Source organism: Chlorocebus sabaeus, chromosome 4, assembly GCF_047675955.1.
Source record: "Chlorocebus sabaeus isolate Y175 chromosome 4, mChlSab1.0.hap1, whole genome shotgun sequence".
Lineage (NCBI taxonomy): Eukaryota > Metazoa > Chordata > Mammalia > Primates > Cercopithecidae > Chlorocebus > Chlorocebus sabaeus.
Window position 1 is genome coordinate 62,522,174 of NC_132907.1, and position 25,161 is coordinate 62,547,334.

The 25,161-nt window shown below is 45.2% G+C and overlaps 1 protein-coding gene across 4 annotated transcripts in view; it reads right to left on the reverse strand.

The window, feature by feature from the left end:
* The window catches only part of PDZD2 (PDZ domain containing 2), a 472,427-nt gene that overhangs the window by 57,290 nt on the left and 389,976 nt on the right, over positions 1 to 25,161 (reverse strand). For all 4 annotated transcript variants that reach the window (XM_037990734.2, XM_007961284.3, XM_007961289.3 and 1 more), the window contains 2 exons: positions 10,594 to 10,705; positions 2,956 to 3,101 (listed from right to left, as the gene is read on the reverse strand). In XM_037990734.2, the coding sequence (XP_037846662.2) occupies positions 2,956 to 3,101; positions 10,594 to 10,705 (258 nt within the window). The remainder of the gene's footprint in view (positions 1 to 2,955; positions 3,102 to 10,593; positions 10,706 to 25,161) is intronic.

The window sequence follows — 25,161 nt, forward strand, 5'->3', positions numbered from 1 at the left end:
CTTAGAACATAAACAAGAGATCAAGTGACTCTATCACCAAAGCACTTCTGTAATCTTGCTCCTTGCTATTCTTCTTAGAATAATAAACTTCTTCACTGATGCAGATATTCTACCTAAGCCAAAAAAATCACTTCATGTTTAATATGAGAAAAGAGACATCATGAAACAGTTTTATCCTGGGTCTCTGTGAATACTACATTCAAACATAAAAATTAGATGTCCCCAATGATATGTTTGTATTTTTGGCAGCTTAGAACAATTGTATTTTTTGCAGTTTTACAAAATATCTGCCAACAATGTTGGCCTCCCAGACTTTCAATCATTAAAAAAAATGATGTGGGCTTGGCAAGGTTACTACCCTTTTAATGAAACCACTGCAGAGATGGCCAGACATAGTCTGGGTTTTTCAGTCCTTGAATACAGAGATTTATGTGTGAATTCCTAAGCGAACAATTTCTCTGGTCACCAATCTTCAGCAGTACTTCACTCCATCTCTCTTTTGGGAACCAGAAGGAACCAAAGGCCTATAGGCTTCACCAGTCTCTCAGAGAGTTTCCAGGATCTCCTTGAACTTTCTAGACCTGTGCTGTCTAATCTGGTAGCCACTTGCCACTTGTAGGTATCTATATTAAAATTAATTAAAATTAAAAGTACACTCCCCACTAGCCACTCTTCATGTGCTTAGTAGACAAATACAGCTACCATATTGGACAGTACAAATAAAAAACATCTCCATCACTGCTGAAAGTTTTACTGGAGAGGTCTAATCTAGCTAATATGTATTTATTTATTTTATTTGTTTATTTAAGACAGGGTCTCTCACTCTATCACCCAGGCTGGAATGCAGTGGCGTGATCACAGCTCACTGCAGCCTTGACCTCGTGGGCTCAAGCAATCTTCCTGCCTCAGCCTCCCAAGTAACTGGGAACACAGGTATGCACCACCATGCCCAGCTAATTAAAAAAAAATTTTTTTGTAAAGATAAGGTCTTGCCCATGTTACCCAGGCTGGTCTCGAACTTGGGCTCAGGCAATTCTCCCACCTTGGCCTCCCAAAGTGCTGGGATTACGGGCACGAGCCCGGTTCTGGATAATACTTTACAGTGGAGGGAGAGAGACCAAGAAATAAGAAAGATGAATCCTGGGAGAAAAATAAAAGGGCAGAAAATAAAAAGAGGAGACAAGAGAAAGGAGAGTTTTCTTGAAAAGAGAGGGAAAAACTCTCCTTTCAAGCTTTCTACCCTGGCCTGGGCTTCCTGATCCCTGGAAGTGTGGTTAGAGATGGATGTTTCTGGGCTACAAATGCCGTCGGGTTTCCTCAGCAGGTCAGTTAAGAAATTACCTCAACGCTCGATCTGTGGTCGTGATGGCAGGAAACCCTCTCTCATCTTTCACACAGCCTGACAAGGCCGGGTGCAGTGGCTCACGCCTGTAATCCCAGCACTGTGGGAGGCTGAGGCAGTTGGATCCCTTGAGGTCAGGAGTTTGAAACCAGCCTGGCCAACATGGTGAAACCCCGTCTCTACTAAAAATACAAAAATTAGCCGGGCGTAGTGGCAGGTGTCTATAATCCCACCTGTTTGGGAGGCTGAGGCAGGAGAATCGCTTGATCCCGGGAGGCGGAGGTTGCAGTGAGCCGAGATTGCACCACTGAACTCTAGCCTGGGCAACAGAGTGAGACTCAGTCTCAAAAAATAAAAATAAAACGACTGACAGTTGGGTGATCTTCCAATGTTCTGATCTCCCCCGACTCTGGGTCCAACAGGACGATTCTGAGCATGTCGCAGTCCTGGGCCTGGACAAGTTTGACTGGTCTCATGCCAGTTTCTTCTCTGCTCTTACTCAGTGCCCCAGTGCCCCTCAAGTTATCTTTGGGTGAATTCAACCCAAAATGGGCTGATCAGCCACTGTCCCTGAAACATGGGCACTTGTTATTCTCCTGGTCAGATAAAGGGCATCGGAACCAACAGAAATACTTTATCCTGACACATAATTGACCCAATTCAAGCACCTTTAAAGCTTTACAGAGGTTCTGGCATATCACCTTGGGCAAAATACTTAATCCCTTTGAGATTCAGTTGCTCCATCTGTAAAAGGGTCATAACACACCAAAAGTGCGGGCCTGCCTCAGATGCCCTGACCCAGGTCCTTTAGAACTCTACCCTCTACAGCTTTCCAAGCACGAGTGGATGTCACTGCTGCCACACCCATCCTCTATCTCTGCTTCATCATAGGGCTTACGACAAGCTGCTAATGGTTCCTCTTGAGCCCCTTGGTTAGTGGTGCCAGGACTCAAAGAATACCCCACAGGTTTCTCACGTACTGAGCCTGCCTTAGCCTTGGTTAGGAGACCACCTGCCCAGTTTCTACCAGGTTGAGGATGCCGAGATAAAGGAGTGGCCTTCATGCAGGGCTGTGGAGTCCAGAGCTCCAATGGGAGCAGGTTCTGGAACATTAACTTGAGCAGCTAGTGCAGCCCCCTCTACAGCCCCCCATGACCTTGGCTGCTTGAGTCATTACTGTGTAACAGGTAGGACTCCAGGTGAGCCATGGATGCATGTGCAGGCACACACGCACACTCCCTCTCATACATGTGCCCACACCCACCCGCACAGTTGGTACGCTGACACAGGCTGCTCCTATTAATCAAGCAATGCTGGTTCACCACAGACTGTGAGACGCCATCGTCTCCTGGCAATTGGAAGCACCTCTCGGTTCCAAAACACACAATAGGAAGGAGATGAAGATTTTGAGATCCAATAAGGGATTTTTCCCCCACTATTTTCAAATATTAGGCGGACTTCTTCGTAGCCTCTCTGGGTAGACCTCACTTTGTCTACTGTCTCTCTCTATCCCATTTCTCTAGCCCCAGACAATCCTGGCCTGTGTGGAAGGGCAGTTCTTCTTAACTTGGAAGCCCTTATGGTCTTTGAAAGATCTGCAGCCCTGGTCGGACCTGCGAGGCACTAGAAGAGTCCAGCAGCTGTGGGAGGGAGTGTTTCCGGCCATCTCGGGAGACCTCCAACATCCGGATCCGGGGGTCCCCATTCCGCACCATCAGCTCGTTATACTCTTCAACTGACTCGAGGCGGTGTACACCCCCTTGAGAAAAAAGAGGAGAAAACATGGTTTGATATGGGTCAAAAAGAATCATAAGCACATCCAGAGGCACAGACTCGTATTTACACCCACCTTCATGGTTTTGAGAAGGCCTACCTTCCAATACACTCAAAGCACAGAGCCTGGCCCATCCTAACAGCAACCTTTGCATAAGCTAGTTACATGCTGAAGCCACTAGTGTCAGGCTATGAAAAAACTGCCAGTTTTTGAAATGACCAGATTGGATGAGGGGCAATGTAAATGTTTGTTCCAAATAAGATGTAGCTCTGGTGGATAAGGGAATAGTGAGAAGGCTATTAGTAGATGATTTCCTGATGATGGAGGAATATCATTTTGTGATTGGTATAGTTTCATTGTTGGTGCAGATGCTTTTTTTTTCCAAGTATAGGCATGACTTTTAAAATAAACTTTTAATTAAAGTGTAACAACTTATAGAAATGTTCACAAATCATAAGTGTACAGTTCAATGAAATTTCATATACCCCAAACCAAAACCTAGATCAAGCAGCAGAATATTAACCAGGACCTCAAAAGCATCCTTTGTGCTACAAACCATCCTTCACCCAAGGGTAACCATTATCCTGGCTTTTAACATTACAGATTACTTTTATCTGTTTTTTAATTTTATGTCAATGAACACACACGATACATACTTTTTGTCTGGCTGCTGTTCGTAGCATTTGTTTATAAGAGTCAGCCATGCTGTTGCATGCCAATAGCTTGTTCATCCCCATTCTGTAGACTATTCCGTTGTCTAAACACATTGTCTAAACATACCACAATTTACTTATCCATTCTATTGTTGGTGGACATTTGGCTTGTCTCCAGTTTTAGATCCAGAACAAGGGTCAGCAAAGATTTTTGGCAAAATTTTTTTTATGTTCACTTATTTTGGTAAAGAGTTGGCAAGCTTTTTGCCACATTTTAGGCGTTGTGGGCCACAAATGGTCTTTGTTGCATATTATTTTTCTTCTTCTTCTTTTTCTTAACAACCTACTAAAAATGTAGAAAGCATTTCTAGCTTGTGAGCCCTACAAATAGAGCTGTGGACTATAACTTGCTGACCCTTGATCTAGACTATCTCGTTAATAAATATTCTCTCACACGGCATTAGATGTCACCTAGGAGTGGAGTCTCTGGGCTACACTCTGAGCATCTGTCCAGCTTCACCCATGCTGTTTCAGCAGCATGGGGAAGTTCTAGAATCTCCACATCTTTGTCACACTGGACAGTGTCAGTCTTTAATTTTGGCCATTCTAGAATATATGATGGTACTCATTTGTGTTTTTAAATTGCATTTCACTGATGACTAACAAGATTAAGATTCTTTTCATACATTCATTGGCTGTGTTCCTTTTGTAAAGTTGTAAAGTGCCTGAACAAGTCTTTTGCCCATTTTAAAACTGGATGTCTTTTTTATTGATCTATAGATATTTTTATTTATTTATTGGTGTTTTCTTTTTATTTTTTTGAGATGGAGTCTCACTCTGTTGCCCAGGCTAGAATGCAGTGGTGCAATCTGCTCACTGCAACCTCCACCTCCCAGGTTCAGGTGATTCTCTTGCCTCAGTTTCCTGAGTAGCTGGGATTATAGGTGCGTGCCACCACACCTGGCTAATTTTTGTATTTTTAGTAGAGATGGGATTTCACCATGTTGGCCAGGGGGGTCGTGAACTCCTAACTTCAGGTGATCTACCTGCCGTGGCCTCCCAAAATGCTGGTATTACAGGCGTTAGCCACTGTGCCTGGCCCATTTTTAAAAATTTTTAATGTAACTTGAATAAGGGTCTTTTGTGGGATCTATGGATTGTAAATATCTTCCCCATGTCTACGCTTTGCTTTTTCACTGTCTCAACGTATATTTTGAAAAAACAGCTCATCATTTTAATGTAGTACAGTATGTCTTTTTAAAAACTTTATGGTTTGTAATTTTGTGTTCTTTTAAAGACACTTGTATAGTAACAATTTAGGCTGGGCGCGGTGGCTCATGCCTGTAATCCCAGCACTTTGAGAGGCTGAGGCGGGCGGATCACCTGAGCTCAGGAGTTCGAGACTACCCCAGGCAACAAAGTGAAACCCTATCTCTACTAAAATACAAAAAATTAGCCGGGCGTGGTGGTGCGCACCTATAGTCCCAGCTACTCAGGAGGCTGAGGCCAGAGAATTGCTTGAACCCAGGAGGTCGAGGTTGCAGTGAGATGAGATTGTACCACTGCACTTCAGCTTGGGTTCCACAGTGAGATACTGTCTCAAAAAACAAAAACAAAAAATCCTATAGTAACAATTTTAAAGACTTTATCAATACCTAGTCTATGTTGTTATTTTAAAATATAATAATTTAAGGGACTTTAATCTTAAATGATGTATCAATTACATATGAATATAGCTATAATCATATTACAATGTTTATATGATATACAATACATATCTGTATGCATGTGTACATGTGTATACATATGTGTTTGTGTGTACATACAGATTCTTCATGTATCAAATTCATCACCTAGACTAGGTAATGTTTCATCTGATTACCTAAAATTTCAATTTACCTAAATACTTCTCTGAAAGTTTTGCACTGAATAAAACAAGATTATTGTTTTAAAAAATATTGATGAGTTATTAAAAGTGATAGAAAGTTGGAAGAAAGCTGATACAGTCATATGACAACAAATGCCATTAAAGGTTTGTTGTTTTTAAAAGTTTAATATTTATTTTGTGATACATGTTTCCAAACATATGAAATTGCTTTGCAATCAAGACAAATTTTGTTTTTAAAAAGATCACAAGCCGGACGCGGTGACTCACACCTGTAATCCTAGCACTTTGGGAGGCCGAGGTGGGTGGATCACGAGGTCAAGAGATCGAGACCATTCTGGCCAACATGGTGAAACCCTGTCTCTACTAAAAATACAAAAAAATAGCTGGGCGTGGTGGTGTGCGCCTGTAGTCCCAGCGACTCAGGAGGCTGAGGCATTAGAATTGCTTGAATCCGGGAGGGGGAGGTTGCAGTGAGCTGAGATCGTGCCACTGCACTCCAGCCTGGGGGACAGAGCAAGACTCCATCTTTTTTGAGATGGAAAGAAAGATCACAAATCTAAGACCTTACCATAGATAAACTGAAAACACCAAAATTAAAAGGAAACTCTGCTGACAAGAAAGGGATATGAAGTAAGGAAAACCCAGGTTAGAATATCAGAAAAATGTTCCATGAAATAAGAGAAAAATGTTCCATGAAATAATTGCTTTAGTTATTTTGCAGCCAGTCTGGGCAAAACCTGAGTGGAAAGAGTTGGAACCTCTACAGAAGCTCTTTAATAATTCATGACTTAATACTAATTCAGAACCAGATTCATCTCTCTTGGCATGCTTACTCATCTGAAAAAGATGTATTAGTAGAAAATGCCTTTTGAGCTGACAGGGAGGCACTTGTCATCAACAGAAGAAAAACCACATACAGTAGCATCTATAGATAATATGCTGATCTGTGGATACCAGAGTGATTCATTTTAAGAAAACATGAAATATCCAAGTTTACAGGACAAATTAAGAGCTCATCACATTCAAAATCTGCATGTCAATATCTTTAGAATGAACGTATTTCACAGCACTGAATCGAAGCCCAATTCCTTAAGCCTCTTTAATGTGTCTCTAAATTACTTTTACAGACTTATCTTCCACTATCCACTCTAAGAGTTTGCTGATCTATCCTGACGGTTGTCGAAGGAGAGATCCGTCCTCTTCTTTCTAAAACTGTGGCGCATATAAATATTACGTGAAGTTTCACCCACTTTCCCTGCACCATCATCATCTCCCACCCAAAAACTCTGCTATGTCCATTTCCCTAATGACTCTGACAAACTCTCTTGGATTGAAGCATGTGACTGTCAGGTTCTCTTGGCTTTTTCAAGTGGCTGGGGAGGAAAAACGCTGCCAAAAACTTACTGAATTAATTTTTTTCCCCAGTATCCCTAAACATCTCTCATTCATTTTGTCCCAAGTCTAGACCGCTGTCCCCGCTTCCAGTCTACCAAATTCCCCCAGCATACTGCCCCTCCTCTATCTTGCATCCTTGAGACCCAGACAAACTTACCCACTCCCTGTACCTCTCGTGTACACCTCATGGTGCTCATCCCTGTGTGTACGTGTGCGCTGCCTTGCACTGGGACTGTAAGTTCTTTAGAAGGCCTTCTGTGTTTTTTTGTTTTTTTTTTTTTGAGACAGTTTTGCTCTTGCTGCCCAGGCTGGTGTGCAATGGTATGATATCAGCTCACTGAAACCTCTGCTTCCTGGTTTCAAGCGATTCTCCTGCCTCAGCCTCCTGAGTAGCTGGGATTACAGGTGTCCGCCGCCATGCCCAGCTAATATTTGTATTTTTAACAGAGACGGGGTTTCACCATGTTGGCCAGGCTGGTCTCGAACTCCTGACCTTAGGTGATCCTCCCACCTCAGTCTCCCAAAGTGCTGGGATTACAGGAGTGAGCCACCATGCCCAGCCTAGAAGGCCTTCCTGTCTGAACCCATTCAAACCCATTCTTCCTCTCTTGAGACAGAAGGAGAACAATAAGAATGAAAATGAAAATGACAACGAACATCATAATAATGATGAGAGTGGTTAGGTCGTGCGGGTGGCTCACATCTGATATCCCAGCACTTTTTGTGGCCTTGAATGTCTGGGAAGGATACAGGAGGAGAAGGTGGCATCCATTTGTGGCAAACAGTGGCCAGCCCTGGAATAACTACTCAGCCAAATACACCACTTGCTCTGAATTAAGTAGTATGAGCAGACTCAGAGCATCACACATCTGGGAGGCCCTCCAGCTCCCCCTCCCCGTATCTGTATCGATAAAGCCCCAGATTGGGGAACAGAATTCTTTTCAAGATTTCCCAGAAGCCAAAGGGCAGGGAAGGAGAATTCTGCCTGGGAGGCAGATCTTTTTCCCGGCATTGACTGAGTGACCTTTGGGATCCTCTGAACTTCTCCGGTCTCATCCATAAAATGAGGAATGTGACCTCGCTGGTTTCAGAGGCCCCTGTATTTCCTCAGAGCTCTGGGCACCTCCCTGGGAACCCATTTATAAGGTCCTGAACAACTCTGCCAAGACGGCCAACAGGAAGGCCTCCTCTGTGCCCTGGTGACTCCCTCGCCCCAAACACAAAGGCCTTAAACGACTTTCTCTTTATTCTTCCTCAGGGCTGGAAGGGGCTGGTCACCGGCTCCCTTCACACTCTTCTCCTTATCAGCCTCTGGCCATCACCACTCCTTTCGGTCCCCAATCCGGGTTGTAACACTCGTTCAAGTGTAACACCGTCTAATTATTCTGAGTCATGAGCACAAAATAACTCATTCTGTCAATCAGATTCTTTTTTTCTTTTTTTAAAGATGGATTCTGGCTCTGTTGCCCAGGCTGGAGAGCAGTGGCACAATCTTGGTTCACTGCAACCTCTGCCTCCCGGGTTCAAGTGATTCTCCTGCCTCAGGCTCCTGAGTAGCTGGGATTACAGGCCCATGCCACCACCATGCCCAGCTAATTTTTTTTATTTTTTATTTTATTTTATTTTTTTGTATTTTTACTAGGGATGGGGTTTTGCCATGTTGACCAGCCTGGTCTTGAGCTCCCGACCTCAGGTGATCCACCTGCCTCGGCCTCCCAAAGTGCTGGGATTACAGGCGTGAGCCGCTGTGCCCGGCCAGATGTTTTTTTAAAAAGATGTATTTCACTGTCTTATACCTGCCATCTTCTCTGAGAATAAACTTGGAGCAGTGCGGGCATGCCCTCTCCACCAATCTGGGTGGCCGGAAGGGGACATAAATGTTTTTTGAACATTAACATACTACACATTGTGCTAAATGCTTTAATGTACATTTCTTAAAAATCTGCTCAGCCTTTCAAAGTCAGGGTGTTCTCCTCTTTTTTCAGGTGAGGGAGTGGAAAGTTCAGGGAGATTAAATCATTAGTCTACGGTCACAGGGTAACTCAGCAGCTGAGGGCTAAACCTAGTTTTGCCAGGCTTTAAAACCCTTGCTTTTCCTGCCGTCCCAGATGACCACTGTAGGGGGAGCCAAGGCTGACTTTCCCACTAAGCCAGCAGGCACAGTGCTGAGGGCCCATGCCACCTTCAGGGATCCACAGAAGTGTTTCCTTTTAAATATCTTTTTAAATAAGCAGAAAAAAATAAACACAATAGCAATGAATAGACACTAATGAATCCAGCTGTATCTTTTGTTTGTTTGTTTTTTGTTTTTTTTGAGAAGGAGTCTTGCTCTGTCACCAGGCTGGAATACACTGGTGTGATCTGGCCTCACCGAACCTCCGCCTCCTAGGTTCAAGTGATTCCCCTGCCTCAGCCTCCCAAGTAGCTGGGAATAGAGGCGCACGCCACCATGCCCGGCTAATTATTATTATTATTATTATTATTATTATTATTATTATTTTAAATTTTAGTCGAGATGGGGTATCACCATGTTGGCCAGGATGGTCTTGATCTCCTGACCTCGTGATCTGCCCGTTTCGGCCTCCCAAAATGTTGGGATTACAGGTGTGAGTCACTGCGCCTGGCCTCCAGCTGTATCTTTATACCAACAAAGCCATACAATACAATTTTTACTTTTTTTTTTTAACGGAGGTAAAGACCCATCATGTGCCTAAAAAAATGCCTTTCGCCGGGCGTGGTGTGGCTCACGCCTGTAATCCCAGCACTTTGGGAAGCCAAGGTGGGCAGATCACGAGCTCAGGAGTTCAAGACCAGCCTGACCAACATGGTGAAACCCTGTCGCCACTAAAAATACAAAAAAATTAGCCGGGCACAGTGGCAGGCACTTGTAATCCCAGCTACTCAGGAGGCTGAGGCAGGAGAATTGCTTGAACCTGGGAGGTGAAGGTTGCAGTGAGCCGAGATCACGCCACTGCACTCCAGCCTGGGTGACAGAGCAAGACTCCATCTCAGGAAAAAAAAAAAAAAAAAAAAAAAAAAACCTTTCATAATGATACACGAAAGTTCTAAGGTGCCTCCTGCACAGAGCTACTGCTTTCAATGCTGACTTTCTCTCTCTGGGCCCAGGCCAGCTGCCGTAAGGAAATGCCCAGGAGATATAGAGTCGATTTGCTCTAAAAGCTGCAACTCCATCCTATCTTTTTCCTGCTTAGTTGAAATGCAGATTTGATATTAACGCCATATTGAAAAGGATCATCTGAAATCTGATCGAAGTAAATGAACCAAACATAAGACAGTTATGTTTCAGGACACAGAGACACACAGAAATGTTGCCATGCACTTTGTTATGACTCAAAAAAAAAATGTTCACATAGGCAGGAGGCTGAATACAGTTATGCCTGGGTTATGTACCATCTAAGGAACAAATGATTTTGAGGTTTTAAAGAAGACAAGAGTTCATACCAGCAATGGCTTCATCTCCCCGCTCCTGAGGCTGAAAGCTCATCTTAGGCAGGCTGCATCAGATAGAGCCCCCACCTACCTGAAAGGCGACTCTTGAGCTTGATTTTATTGCTGCCCTGTTTGGGACTTTCCAAGTTCCCCTTGGATTCCTCAGCACCGCACACATCTTGGGGTTCATCTGTCCCAGGCATCTGAAATGCAAAAATCACAGAGCTGATGGGAGAGCCCAGCCCTGCGATGACTTATGCTGTCCCCCTCCACAATGTTATCTCAAGGCTCAAGGAGCAGGAATACATGTGTTATGTGAGAAAAAGGATCACGGGATCAAAGCCCAACCCTTCAGATAAGCTGCATTCACAACGCCTTGCATTGGCCAATTCCTCCCCAGCACGCGTCTCACCGCCCAGCATGGAACCGGGGCCCCCAGTCCTCCCCAGCACGCGTCTCACCGCCCAGCATGGAACCGGGGATCCCACGGCCACTTCGTCTTCCATCCTACAGCTGGGGACACTTGTTGGTCAGTTACCCAGGTGGTCTCCCAGTGGTCAACTACAAAGCTACAACGCGAGCCCAGATCTCTTGACCCCGTGGGCCAGTGCTTTTTCCAACAATGCAAGTTGCAACAAACATTAAACCAGAAATTCAAATCCAATTCTAAGGTTTCTAAAATACAGTAAAAATTTGATTTTGTGGCAGCTATACATCTTAGTCAACCAAATGTTCTGTGTGCTACGCTCCTGAGTATTGAGCAGACGGCTCCTGGAATCAAGCCCAGTCCAGGCACCCTGGAGGCATCAACATGAGGTCAGCCCACACGTCCGGAAGCTGTGTGACCCCAGGAGGTGATGCAGAAAGTCTGATCCCAAGGCTCACTGGGTCCTCCATCCTAGACAAACCAAACATGCTAAAAACAAAACCGAACCCCTATTTACTAGAGAAGAAAATGAGACGCGTGCACTTTGAGAGTGTTTATAAAAAACTGGGGGGTAAATTTACATGTACAAGACCTTTGAGATACATCAAACAATAAACCTTCCCATTTGAAATTTTATTTTCCTTTGAGGTTCTAGAGGAAAAAAGTCTTACATTAAAATAGGGAATATTCTCACTAAGGAAGATATACATACTTAAAAAGGCATATAAGATATCAAGTAAAGAAAGGTTGATGAGGCTGGGCGCGGTGGCTCATGCCCGGAGGCAGAGGCGGGCAGATCATGAGGTTAGCAGATTGAGACCATCCTGGCTAATACAGCAAAACCCCATCTCTACTAAAAATACAAAAAGTTAGCTGGGCGTGGTGGCGGGCGCCTATAGTCCCAGCTACTCGGGAGGCTGAGGCAGGAGAACTGACTGAATTCGTGAGGTGGAGGTTGCAGTGAGCAAAGATCCTGCCACTGCACTACAGCCTGGGTGACAGAGTGAGACTCCGTCTCAAAAAAAAAAAAAAAAAAAAAAAAAAGGCCGGGCGCGGTGGCTCATGCCTGTAATCCCAACACTTTGGGAGGCCGAGGCGGGCAGATCACGAGGTCAGGAGATCGAGACCATTCTGGCTAACATGGTGAAACCCCGTCTCTACTAAAAATACGAAAAATCAGCCGGGTGTGGTGGCGGGCGCCTATAGTCCCAGCTACTCAGCAGGCTGAGGCAGGGGAATGGTGTGAACCCAGGAGGCGGAGCTTGCAGTGAGCTGACCTGGTGCCACCGCACTCCAGCCTGGACGACAGAGCGAGATTGCGTCTCAAAAACAACAACAACAACAACAAAAGTTGATGATGAAAAGATTCCTGACTTCTCTTAAAGGTGCCATGCAGCCTGACAGTTGTCTGGAGTTCATGACAACTAAGTTAAGCTCAGTTGGCAGGAACCTTCCTCCCAATTGGGGTTGGGAGAAATCAACCTGGTCCTACTTAAAAGTGCTTTTTGTATGTATTCAAAAGCTTCTTGATTTGCATTTTGTCTCACCAGTTATCAAAAGGTGATGTAATTATGGTGCCACTCCTCACCCTCAAGTTAACAGGTAATGAAAATTATATATTGTATATTAAATTCAGTATATAGCTGGGTACAGTGGCAGGTGCCTGTAGTCTCAGCTATTCAGGAGGCTGAGGCAGGAGGATCACTTGAGCCCAGGAGGTTAAGATCAGCAGCCTGGGCAACATAGCAAGGCCCTTTCTCTTAAAAAAAAATTCACCTGAGGTCAGGAGTTCAAGACCAGCCTAGCCAACATGGTGAAACTCTGTCTTTACTAAAAATACAAAAACTAGCTGGGCGTGGTAGCACACACCTGTCATCCCAGCTACTTGGGAGGCTGAGGCCGGAGAATCACTTGAACCTGGGAGGCGGAGGTTGCGATCACGCCACTGTACTCTATCCTAGGTGACAGAGCTAGACTCTGTCTCAAAAAAGAAAAAAAAATTCAATATATAAAAAGGTATCAAGTAAGCAGTTAGAGTAATTCCACAGGTAATCTCTTTTAACAAGTAATTGTTTTTAAGAAGTAATTGTTTATATACAAATTATGTATACAGTATGTAAAGTTTGGAAGATTCCCTCTTCCTTCTCAAGTTCAAGTATCCTTCGGGGTTAGAAAGAGGAATAAAACGGTCTGAGAATGAGGCAATGTAGGCAAAATTGAGAAAGGGGCATTGAGAAAACAAATTAATTCTGACATATAAAACAAAGGTAATACATTTGTTGCATTCATATTACCTTATCAGGACTGGCAGGTTTCCAGGTTTAAATGATGGAGAAAAAGCCGGAACAGAATCTTGAGGGTGATTTTAGAGATTCCCTGGAGGGATGTCTTTCCCAACCCCAAATTCTGACATCAATACACACACAGAGAAGAAAGAGCCATCTCTGAGACAGGTCTGAGTTCTGGCCACATACAAACGGAAGAATCCAGAGAAAAGCCTTAGAGCCTCCCCTTTGCTTGACTTAAAAACTTGATGCGGCCGGGCGCGGTGGCTCAAGCCTGTAATCCCAGCACTTTGGGAGGCCGAGACGGGCGGATCACGAGGTCAGGAGATCGAGACCATCCTGGCTAACACGGTGAAACCCCGTCTCTACTAAAAATACAAAAAACTAGCCGGGCGAGGTGGCGGGCGCCTGTAGTCCCAGCTACTCCGGAGGCTGAGGCAGGAGAATGGCGTAAACCCGGGAGGCGGAGCTTGCAGTGAGCTGAGATCCGGCCACTGCAGTCCAGCCCGGGCTACAGAGCAAGACTCCGTCTCAAAAAAAAAAAAAAAAAAAAAACAACTTGATGCAAGGAACCTGTCTCCAGGTTCTTTCCAGACGGTCTCCAGACTGTGAACCACAGTTACCAGAGAGTGAGTTAAATTCCTGGTTCCAGTTGGGCTCGATGGCTCACACCTGTAATCCCAGTACTTTGGGAAGCGGAGACGGGCGGATCACTTGAGACCAGGAGTTCAAGACCATCCTGGCCAACATGGTGAAATCCCATTTCTACTAAGGATACAAAAATTAGCTGTGCATGGTGGCACGTGCCTGTAATCCTAGCTACTCTGAAGGCTGAGGCTTAAGAATCACTTGAGCGGCCGGGCGCGGTGGCTCAAGCCTGTAATCCCAACACTTTGGGAGGCCGAGACGGGTGGATCACGAGGTCAGGAGATCGAGACCATCCTGGCTAACCCAGCGAAACCCCGTCTCTACTAAAAAATACAAAAAAAAAAAACTAGCCGGGCGAGGTGGCAGGCGCCTGTAGTCCCAGCTACTTGGGAGGCTGAGGTTGCAGTGGGCCAAGATTGCGCCACTGCATTCCAGCCTAGGCGTGAACCCGGGAGGCGGAGCTTGCAGTGAGCTGACATCCGGCCACTGCGCTCCAGCCTGGGCGACAGAGCAAGACCCTGTCTCAAAAAAAAAAAAAAAAATCACTTAAGCCTGGGAGGCAGAGGTTCCAGTGAGCTGAGATTGCGCCACGGCACTCCAACCTGGGTGACAGAGCGACACTCTGTGTCCAAAAAAAAAAAAATTCCTGGTTCCTTCTGGTAATACCACCTGACCCAGGCTGTGGACCTTCAGAGAAAGGGATTCCCTGGCTTGCAAGACATTACCTCCTCTGGTGCCTACTAAATGGGTAGCTTACACAGTGGCCAAGGCCCCAGACGCTGGGAAGTCTGTCTGAGATGCTCATGCCAAGCGAGGAAAACCATGCCAGCCTATTGTTTCTGGACTTAAGAAGTTTTCTCCATCTGTCTTCTCCTTTATTTTCCCAACACGGCCCCAGGTTTTCATAGGACCAGAGACATTCTGGAGATAGTACAAGCACTTACGAGCACCCGAGAAGGAAAGCAGCCTGCCTGAAAGGTTTCTGGTCATGACAGACAGATTCAGTTTCTATGATCTACAAAATGCCGTGAAGTTTTTTATGCCAAAGAAATCCTGTGCTAAAGATGGTATACGTGGGCCAGATGTGGTGGTTCACACCTGTAATCCCCGCACTCTGGAAGACCGAGGAGGGCAGATCTCTTGAGGCCAGGAGTTCGAGACCAGCCTGGCCAACATGGCGAAACCCCGTCTCTACTAAAATACAAAAATTAGCCAGATGTGGTGGTGAGCGCCTGTAGTCCAAGCTACTTGGGAGGCTGAGGAAGAAGAATCGCTTGAACTCAGGAGGCTGAGGTTGCAGTGGGCCGAGATCGCGCCACTGCATTCCAGCCTAGGCAAAAGAGCGAGACTCTGTCTCAAAAAAAAAAAAAAAAAGAGATGGTGTATGTGGCTACCTAATGCCTGTAGCTGGAACCAGTAAGAATGGACCTAGAGATATCTCAAAGAGTTACCAGCAGAGACTGTTGAGCTCAAGGAAGGAGTGACATTTTATTTCAGAACACACTGAAAGGGTTAGCAGTGGGGAATGAATTTAAATGGAACTGTTTCCTCTTGTAACAAAAAACTGGTTTTTCGTTGAGTTTGTTGTGACATTAGATGACTTGTAACTCACTGAACAGGAAGTGGGTTGCTTAGACTCATTCATTCCAGATTATGTCAGGAAGTAGCAATATAAAATGCAATTTTGATTACACTTTCGTGACTATTGTCTGAAAATGTCCACACTCTTAAGAGAGTCCCTTTTCTGTGTGTGGTTTTGTTCCCGATGCACAGAGCAAACTGTTCTGGAAATGATGTCATTTTAGTTGTTCTGAAATGAAATTTGCAAAACGTTCTCCTGGAAGGCCTTCAGTTCAGCGAAACAGTTGATAAAATCTATTATTCATGCGCAGTTTCTAATTCATGTGTTACAAAACAATGCCATTATTGCTTCTCGGCCTTTTGGCTAACATCAAGTGTAGTACAAAACAATCCCATTATATTAATGGAGTCTCACAGAATTTGCCAGTTTCCACGGTAGAGCCTTCCTGTTTGCAACATTTTCCACACCTGTAACATACACAGCAGAGAGAAGCAGCATCTTTAGCATCTGATTTTGTAGAGAGGTGATGGGACACAGTGGTTGAAAATCCGGCCAGCTACCTGGGCACAAATCCTGAGTATACCATTTTACTGCAATTTAGGCACGTCAGTCAACCTCTTTGAGCATCAGTGTCCTCATCTGAAAAATGGGCCTGCATTTGGGAATTAAATAACATAGGTTTCTGACTAAAGGTGGCAGATTTCTCCTGATTTCCCTTTGAGACCACACTAACATGACAGGGAAAATATTTTTTTAGGAAAAGACAGACATAATTCACAAGGATAAAGAAAACAGAAGACTTTGGGAGGCCGAGACGGGTGGATCACGAGGTCAGGAGACCGAGACCATCCTGGCTAACACGGTGAAACCCCGTCTCTACTAAAAAATACAAAAATCTAGCCGGGCGAGGTGGCGGGCGCCTGTAGTCCCAGCTACTCGGGAGGCTGAGGCAGGAGAATGGCGTGAACCCGGGAGGCGGAGCTTGCAGTGAGCCGAGATCCGGTCACTGCACTCCAGCCCGGGCGACAGAGCAAGACTCCGTCTCAAAAAAAAAAAAAAAAAGAAAGAAAAAAGAAAACAGAAGACAAAAGCAACAAATTCTGGAAACCAGCAAGCTGACGACGATGTGGCAATGGATCTGACTTGAGAAAGCTGAATCCTAAGTGTGGATTGGAGAAGGGTGAACATTCACACAGAGAACTCCCCCAGAGCTCAGGAGGTGCCAAAAGAGGTCCTCTGGAAGTGGGTATGAAGGCGGAAGCAGTGGCCCAAGAAACGACCGAGAGAGTGAAAATGACTGACGTGGCCACTGATTTACACAGGTCTGATTCCTAGGCAGATTCTCAGGGGCTGAGAATGGCCTAGGAAACTTTGAGGTGCATCAGAATCAACAAGAAAGCTAACGAAGAACACAGAGACCAGGTTCATGGAAGGGGAACAGGGCCTGGGCCTCTGGAATTCACCACTGCCCTGGGCCAAAGGAACCACCCTCCAGTGAAACTGGACACACAACTAAGCTGTAACTTCCCAGTTCTTTCTACTCTCCCCCACGTTTACTTCAGGAATGAAGAAGGGAAGAAATGAAAGCTTCTCAGCTGCACCTGAGTAGCCCACCAGCCAACAAATAAAGGAGACTGTCATGTTGCTCCCTATTCAGAGTATACATATTTTAATCAGTGATTTATGGAAACTTGTTCTGCTCAATGTATAAACTATAATAAGCACAGGACGTGGATGCAGAGTATAATGCAATTTACATGTGCCATAGGCAGCAGCATGGATTGTGCCTGTAACATATTGATGATTGATATCCAAGGCAGTTTTTTCATTATGTGAAATAGGAACAATCTTATTTATGTTTAAAGGGTTAAAATTCCCTTGCAGTTGTCTTATAGGGTTATCACGAGGATTAAAAAGGAATTCATTGTAGAGTACCTAATGTGTATCATAAGAATATAGGTAAGGTTTAGTTGAAATTAAAACAATAAAAAGGCTCAAGCTTTCTTCCCCCAGGTCTCAGGGTGCCTCCAGATTTGATGATTACATAGACTGTAGCTCTAGACTGCAGAGATATACATTTCAACTTCATACCCATGGAGAGGTGGCAGATTTCATTAAAGAATGAAGAAAACCCAACGGAAATCCAAAGACATGCCATCTTCTTTGGAGACGGGAAAAAAAAAAGCCCTTTAATAAAATTACTGCAAAACTCACAGCTAAAAAGGCATTTTAAAGGCATGTGTCTGAAATGCTCAGTTTTTAGAAATCAGGTTTGTGCACAAGAACAAGGAGGATCTGAAAACATACTCTGGTCCTTTGATCAGAATAGGAGCAGTGGAAAATAGAAAATAAAGGAATACATGATGACTACTAGAGAAAAAAGGGATACTTCCTTAAAAGAGGAGATCTTAGATAACAGGTTCCACAGTCTGATGAGTAACTGGGATTGTGAAGTCCCAGAGCACAGTGATGTATGGAAAAGACCCTTGATGGTTCCTATCTTAAAGAGGGTGTCACGAAAGTAGGGTGCTTTATTATTCCTAAATTAGTGGGGGTGACTGGCACCTGAAGAAATCTACCTAAGAGAGTTAAAACCACAGGGAAGAGAGTAGAATCCCAGGCCCAGAAAACATGAGAGAAACGATTTTAAGACTGCAGAGGAAGAGCTTCAGAAGGATGATCTGGGACAGCTCTCCCAAGAGAGATCGGCATGTGTGGACAGATGAAAAGGCAAAACCGCAAGGAAGACCGAGAAGAATGAAAAAAATCCTCAGTAAACTCTGAAGGAACACAGTTATCGGTCATTGCTCTGATGAAAGTGGGCTGAGAAATGCATGAAATGAGGCACTCTAAAGGGAGTAAATATGAGAAAAACCAAGGGGGCGGGGCCTGGCGGGAGGAGAATAGGCCAGAACTTGATGCTGGTCTGATAGGAGAATATTTCCTAGGTGGAATTCACTTAACGCAGAGCCAGTGGTGGTCAGCATGCATTTGAACAATGGATACTTCACTAAATAGAAGAGTCATTGATTGATTTCATCTCTTTCACAGGGACAGACCCTGTATGTTATTATCTACATTAGTATGTTAGAAAAAAAAGGTCTCAGTCAGAATGCAAAGAGTAGAAATACTTTTTTAAAAAGCACCCAAATCTAGCAAGCAAGCCTATAAAGAAGAAATGGAACTAATTCAAGCAGCAGGTAAAAAGGAAACTCAAGTGAGTCTTCCCTAAAGGGGAAGGATATGAATTACTACAGACATATCCAATTACTGCCCCAAAATATGTGGAAGAAAGCAATGCCATGCAACCCATGGGAAACTCAAAACCTGAGAAAAAACTAATCTCAAGGAGCAGGCAGCAGAGGTATTAGCCCTTACTAGCTCATTAGGGGCACAAGCTCTAGAATCATCAACAGAAGGTCTGGATCATGAATCTGCAGAGGCTGTTTTTCCAGCTGAACAAATGTGGAAGGAGAGATGAAGCTTTCTTCAGTCTAAGCACTTCCATGCCAAGAGGCAGTGGAAATGGAAAATGTGGCTCAGGACTGACTGAACATTCCTGCTTTTAAGAAGGTAGACCTCCATCAGAGGCACCATCCACACCCAAAGTAGCACGCCATGAAGCCCTTTACTTTTATGTCAAAGTGAAAATGCAAACCAAGAAGCTATTGAATCCACACAGAAAGCACTTGAAGTAGGACCGGGTTGATTTCCCTCCATCTCCAGTTGGGAGGAAGATTCCTGCCAATTGGGTTTAAGTTCACGGTCGTGAATTCTGGACAACTGTCAGACTGACTGGCATCTTTAAGAGAAGCCAAGAATCTTTTCCTCATCAACCTGCCTTTACTTGGTATTATTGAGTCTCTCTGGTCTGCCCTATTGGGAGATAATTCTCCCTGGGTCTCTTGCATTTCTGCATGGCTTGCAAACAGAGACAGAGGCTGTTGTTACATGGAATTATCTGTCTTTCCAGGGATGTTTGTAGAGGGAACAGCCTTGAATGTTAGATAAGTGTCTCAGGAGGAAGGGACAGGTCCTTCCTCTGGTGCAAAGGTTGGTCAGGTCTGCTTCTAGGCGCGCATCTTCCTGTGGTGCAAAGGTTGGTCAGGTCTGCTTCTAGCCCATCATAAAAGACTGAGGTTGCCTATGGTCAGGGATCCTCAGCTGTGATGCAAATCCACTGCCTGTGCACACCTCCAAGCTTGTGTCCTACCACAGGACTTGCGGGTGGAAGGGGAAATAATGTGAACATGAAGCCCTCAACTGAGATTGAATCCTAAACTGGGATTAGAGAAGCCAAAATCTAGCTGCTGTGCCATGAGTAATAAGGTCGCTTGTCTCTGACTCGGAATCTCAAGTCTCCTGCCAGCATCCACGAAACTATTGTGGAAAAGCTCAGGTAGTTTTCTTCCTTTCTTTTTACAGTTCTTGATACCACGTTTGGCAAATTTAAACAAGGTCCCAAGAACAAAATCTTGCCTAGGACAACTGTCTAGGGACTGGGGTTTGGCTCATTTTTCTAAATGTCAAGGGCGTGGGGACAATGTTTTGATACTATTGAGAGTCCACTTACTTTTATTTATTTGCATATCACTAAAAAGTAAAGCACATGAGAGACCTGCTGTTGAATGAATTCAGTTTCTTGGAGCTGGAAAAAACTTTATTTTTTCCTGTGGAAAACAGCCCAGGCTGCAGATGCTGAAAAACATAATCTTTTTCCAGCATCAAGCACCAAGGATCTCCTTAACTAAGAACGAGCAAAATAATGGCTGGGCGTGGTGGCTCATGCCTGTAATCCCAGCACTTTGGGAGGCCAAGGCCGGCGGATCACTTGAGGTCAGGAGTTCCAGATCAGCCTGGCCAACCTGGTGAAACCCCATCTCTACTAAAAATACAAAAATCAGCTGGGTGTGGTGGTGCATGTCCATAATCCCAGCTACCCGGGAGGCTGAGGCAGGAGAATTCCCTGATTCCAGGAGGCAGAGGTTGCAGTGAGCCAAGGTTGTGCCACTGCACTCCAGTCTGGGCGACAAGAGCGAGACTCTGTCTCAAAAAAAAAAAAAAGAGCAAAATAAAAAATAGATAGATCAAAGGAGACCATTAAGGGCTTTGGATTTTTTTAAACACAAAAGTCAAGGAAATTTAAGTTGAGATGTTAATTACTTTAGATTTTAACATCTTTGGATTATGACTTATAAGGGCATTTAATTTATTTGAACATTATTATAATGCTGACATTTTATATCATTACAGAACCTCTGAAAAGTTGCACTAGACCATGTGGCTGGAAATAATTTTGGATGAGAAATACCACGGGGACTGAGTTTTACTTTCTGGCAAATTTCACCTTCTAGGGGTGGAGGGCAAACCATCATTGCCCATGAGACAGGCCTCTTGGGTCCAAGCTAAAAGTCTAGTCCTTAGAAACGTCCTGTAACTGTTTCAAAGCATTTGTGAGCTCTCCTGGAACACGCTGTGACTAATATCATGTCGCAATCCTGAGTATCCTCCGTCTTTCTCAGCTAGCTCTTGCAGCCTTACAAACAAACCATGCAAAGCATGGCTTTTATCTCCAGCCGTTTCCTTTGTGCAAGCATGCCTAGTCCCAAAGAAAACTTCAGGACTGGTTGCACCCAGTTCTCACCATGTTTTTATGGTTCCCAAGACTTGAAAAACAAGAAAAAATCTGCAGATGTGACAGAAGACATCTAAGCTCCAAATCCCCAGGAAGCTCTGTTGGCTCATCCCCCTGATCAGTATCCACAGGACAGTGCAACGCGGTGATTTCCCTTTCAGGCTTCAGTCACACTAAGATTATTTTTAGGTTGCCAAAGGAAGCTCATTTTCCAAGTCTCTGGGGCAGATGTTTGAGTGACCGAAGGAGAACCAGATGGTCATCAGAGAGGCCTGGGATGGGAATGAATAACCATTCAGAAAATGGGAATCAGGACAACAATAAATCAGCGCAAAGTAGCAAGAAGCCTGCAAGTTACGTGTAGAAATTAAAACAGGAATCTACTGCTACACTCAACCCACTGCTTTCCAACCAAGAGAGTAATTCAGAACTAAAGATGAAAAACAGTAACACCAAAGAGTCTAACTCGTCAACCCTGGGCGTGCTCTGGTACACGCAGGGCATGTGTGCATAGATCAGAGGTCGTCAGATGCAGCTGGGAGTGGGGGGAGCTGCAGCTGATGTCCACTGCGACGCTCAGGCTGTGGCTCTGCAAATGAATTAATACTGCCCTTGTTCTAGCTAAGCCCATTTCCAGTTTCCTCCCATTCATCATCCCCAAACAATTTGAATGGGCTTAACACACATTGAGAGTGATTATTTTTATGCGTTCAAATTTAAAGAGATCTCTTGATTCCTTAGAAAGTTGAGGCAATACCTTTAAGGGCACAGGAATGTAATCAGTCATTAGCTCACAACAGACCCTCTTGCAGTGGGTTTGTACGTGTCACGTTCCCAAGAGAGGACAGTGTCCTACAGTAACTCTCAGCTCTTTGAAAATAACAGGAGGGCCAGGCATGGTGGCTCACGCCTGTAATCCCAGCACTTTGGGAGGCCAAGGTGGGTTGACCACCTGAGGTCAGGAGTTCAAGACCAGCCTGGCCAACATGGTGAAATCCCATCTCTACTAAAAATACAAAAAATCAGCCGGGCGTGGTGGCACACACCTGTAATCCCAGCTACTCGGGAGGCTGAGGCAGGAGACTTGCTTGAGCCCGGGAGGCAGAGATTGCAGTGAGCAGAGATCTTGCCACTGCACTCCAGCCTGGCCGACAGAGCGAGACTTTGTCTCAAAAAAACAAACAAACAAACAAAAAACAGGGGATGTGGATGTCAAGGAAGAGAATGCACGTGTTCATCCTTAGTACAGATTTCAAATTGAGGTAAGGTAGTAACAGGCGTTCTCTGGGAAGTGGAACTCTCTCACTCTTGCCGTGGTCCCATGACCTAGTGGGTGAGAAAACCGTGGGGTCTGGAGCTATTCTTTGGATCTGGGGGCTGGCTACTCAAGGTAGACTCTTGGGTCATTTCTTAGCAGGGTTGGCTACCAGGTTCATTGCATTGGACGTGTTTCTGGAAGTGAGACTATGATATGCTTTACCTTGAACACCAGAATGACAAAATCAGGGGTGTGTGTGTGCGTGCACGCATACACATGCATACAGGAAAATCTCAAGACATGTAAAAAGTACAGGTGGGAAGGCTGTTAAAAAAAGAAAGGCATGTAAAAGAGCCCTAAGAAGTAAACAGGGCTGGGCACAGTCGCTCACGCCTGTCATCTCCGCACTTTGGGAGGCTGAGGCGGGCTGATTGTTTTGAGCCCAGGAGTTCAAGACCAGCCTGGGCAACATGACAAGACCTTGTCTCTACAAAAAATACAAAATCTAGCTGGATGTGGTGGCACATGCCTGTAGTCTCAGCTATTCAGGAGGCTGAGGCGGGAGAATAGCTTGAGCCTGGAAGATGAAGGTTGTAGTGAGCCGAGATCATCCCACTGCACTCCAGGCTGGGTGACAGAGCCAGACACTGTTGCCAAAAAAAGAAAAAAAAAGTAGTAAACAGGACAATTGGCAGGAAAGAAAGCAAGGGGTGAACTGTCAGAGCGGGCCCTGATCCAGCAGTGGAGTCAAATCCAATTCAGCAGCAACAGTAAACACGCCAGGCTCTTTTCTAGATAAACCTTTTAGAAAATGTGTTGTACTCTTACATGGATTATTGTAACAGAAAAAGATTGTTTCAACTGGGCATGCCATTTAGGCAGGTTTTAGATGAAGAATAAGACATCAGGGGCTGGGCATGGTCGCTCGCGCCTGTAATCCCAGCACTCTGGGAAACTGAGGCGAGTGGATCACTTGAGGTCAGGGGTTCAAGACCAGCCTGGGCAACACAGTGAAATCTTGTGTCTACTAAAAACACAAAAATTAGCCGGGCGTTGTGGAAGACACCTGTAATCCTAGCTACTAGGGAGGCTGAGGCAAGAGAATCACTTGAAATGGGAGGTGGAGGTTGCAGTGAGCTGAGATCGCGCCACTGCACTCCAGCCTGGGTGATAGAATGAGACTCTGTTTCCAAAAAAAAAAAAGCATCGTGGTTTACATTTGGGGCTCACTAGTTGTTGTTGTTATTGTTAGGTCTGAGTCGGAGTTTCACTCTTGTTGCCCAGGTTGGAGTGCAACGGTACAGTCTTGGCTCACCACAACCTCCACCTCCCGGGTTCAAGCGATTCTCCTGCCCCAGCCTCCTGAGTAGCTGGGATTACAAGCATGCGCCAGCACGCCCAGCTAATTTTGTATTTTTAGTAGAGACAGGGTTTCTTTATGTTGGTCAGGCTGGTCTTGAACTCCTGACCTCAGGTGATCCGCTCTCCTCAGCCTCCCAAAGGGCTGGGATTACAGGCGTGAGCCACTGCACCCGTCCAGGGCTCACTGTTAAGTTCCAGGCAGCACTCTCCAGGCTTCTGCTGCCTTCCCCACATCAACATGAGCTCCTTGCTGCTTCCTTCCTTCCTTCCTTCCTTCCTTTCTTTATAGGAATAGTGTTGAGTTCATGGGCTTTGCTGACATGTATTTCTAAGGGCAGGCGCTTCTTTAAGATAATCTGTTGGCAAAGCTGAGACGCTGGTGAGCCCACAGGAAGGAGCAAAAAGGCTGTTCCAGGCTCACAAATGATCACCCACAGCAGGGCTCAGCAGACTCATGCCTGGGGGCCAAATCGGGCCCAGCACTTGTTTTTGTCAGGTTTTAGGGGAACACAGTCATGCCTATTTATTTACTTATTGTTTATGGCTGCTTTCAAAGCACAAAGGCAGAGGTGAGCAGTTGCAACAAAGACTGTTTGGCTAGCAAAGCCTGAAATGCTTATTATCTGGCCCTTCAGTTTAACTCCTCATCTACAACAGTGCCCCCATCCATGGGGGGTATGTACCAAACCCCACGTTTCTTTCTTTTCTTTTTTGAGATGAAGTCTCGCTCTGTCACCTAGGCTGGAGTTCAATAACGCAATCTTGGCTCACTGCAACCTCCACCTCCTGGGTTCAAGCGATTCTCCTGCCTCGGCCTCCTCAGTAGCTGGGATAACAGGAGTGCACCACCACGCCCGGCTAATTTTTGTATTTTTAGTAGAGGCGAGGTTTTGCCATGTTGGCCATATTGGTCTCAAACTCCTGACCTCAGGTAATCTGCCCGCCTTGGCCTCCCAAAGTACTGGGCTTACAGGGATGAGCCACCGCACCCGGCCCCATTAATCGGAACAAGTTTCTGTTCACTTCTTCCACCCACAAATCTAATGCCTTTTCCATCTTAGCTAAACACTTATGCACTGTGGCTGTAACTTTTGCGGCTTGAGGGGTGATGACAAAATTAGCACGAATTTCTTCTTCCTTCTTCACAGTTTCAAGGATAGAAGATTCGTTCTTACCATAGATCTTGCAACCTCAGCATACGATTTTTCCTTCCTTCCTCAAGAACCTTTCCACCGAAAGGAAGCCCTGTATGGCTTCTCTTTGGCGTATCTGCATTGCCAGCATCACCGCTTGCACTATGGGGCAATCGTGAAGTAGAATACAATTGCTTGATCACAAGAACCGTGATACCCCAACAGTTGATCTGGTCATGGAGCTGGCTACGTAGTGACTAACGGGCAGGGAGTGTAGACGGCGTGGATAAACTGGATGAAGGGGTGATTCATGTCCCAGGCGGGACAGA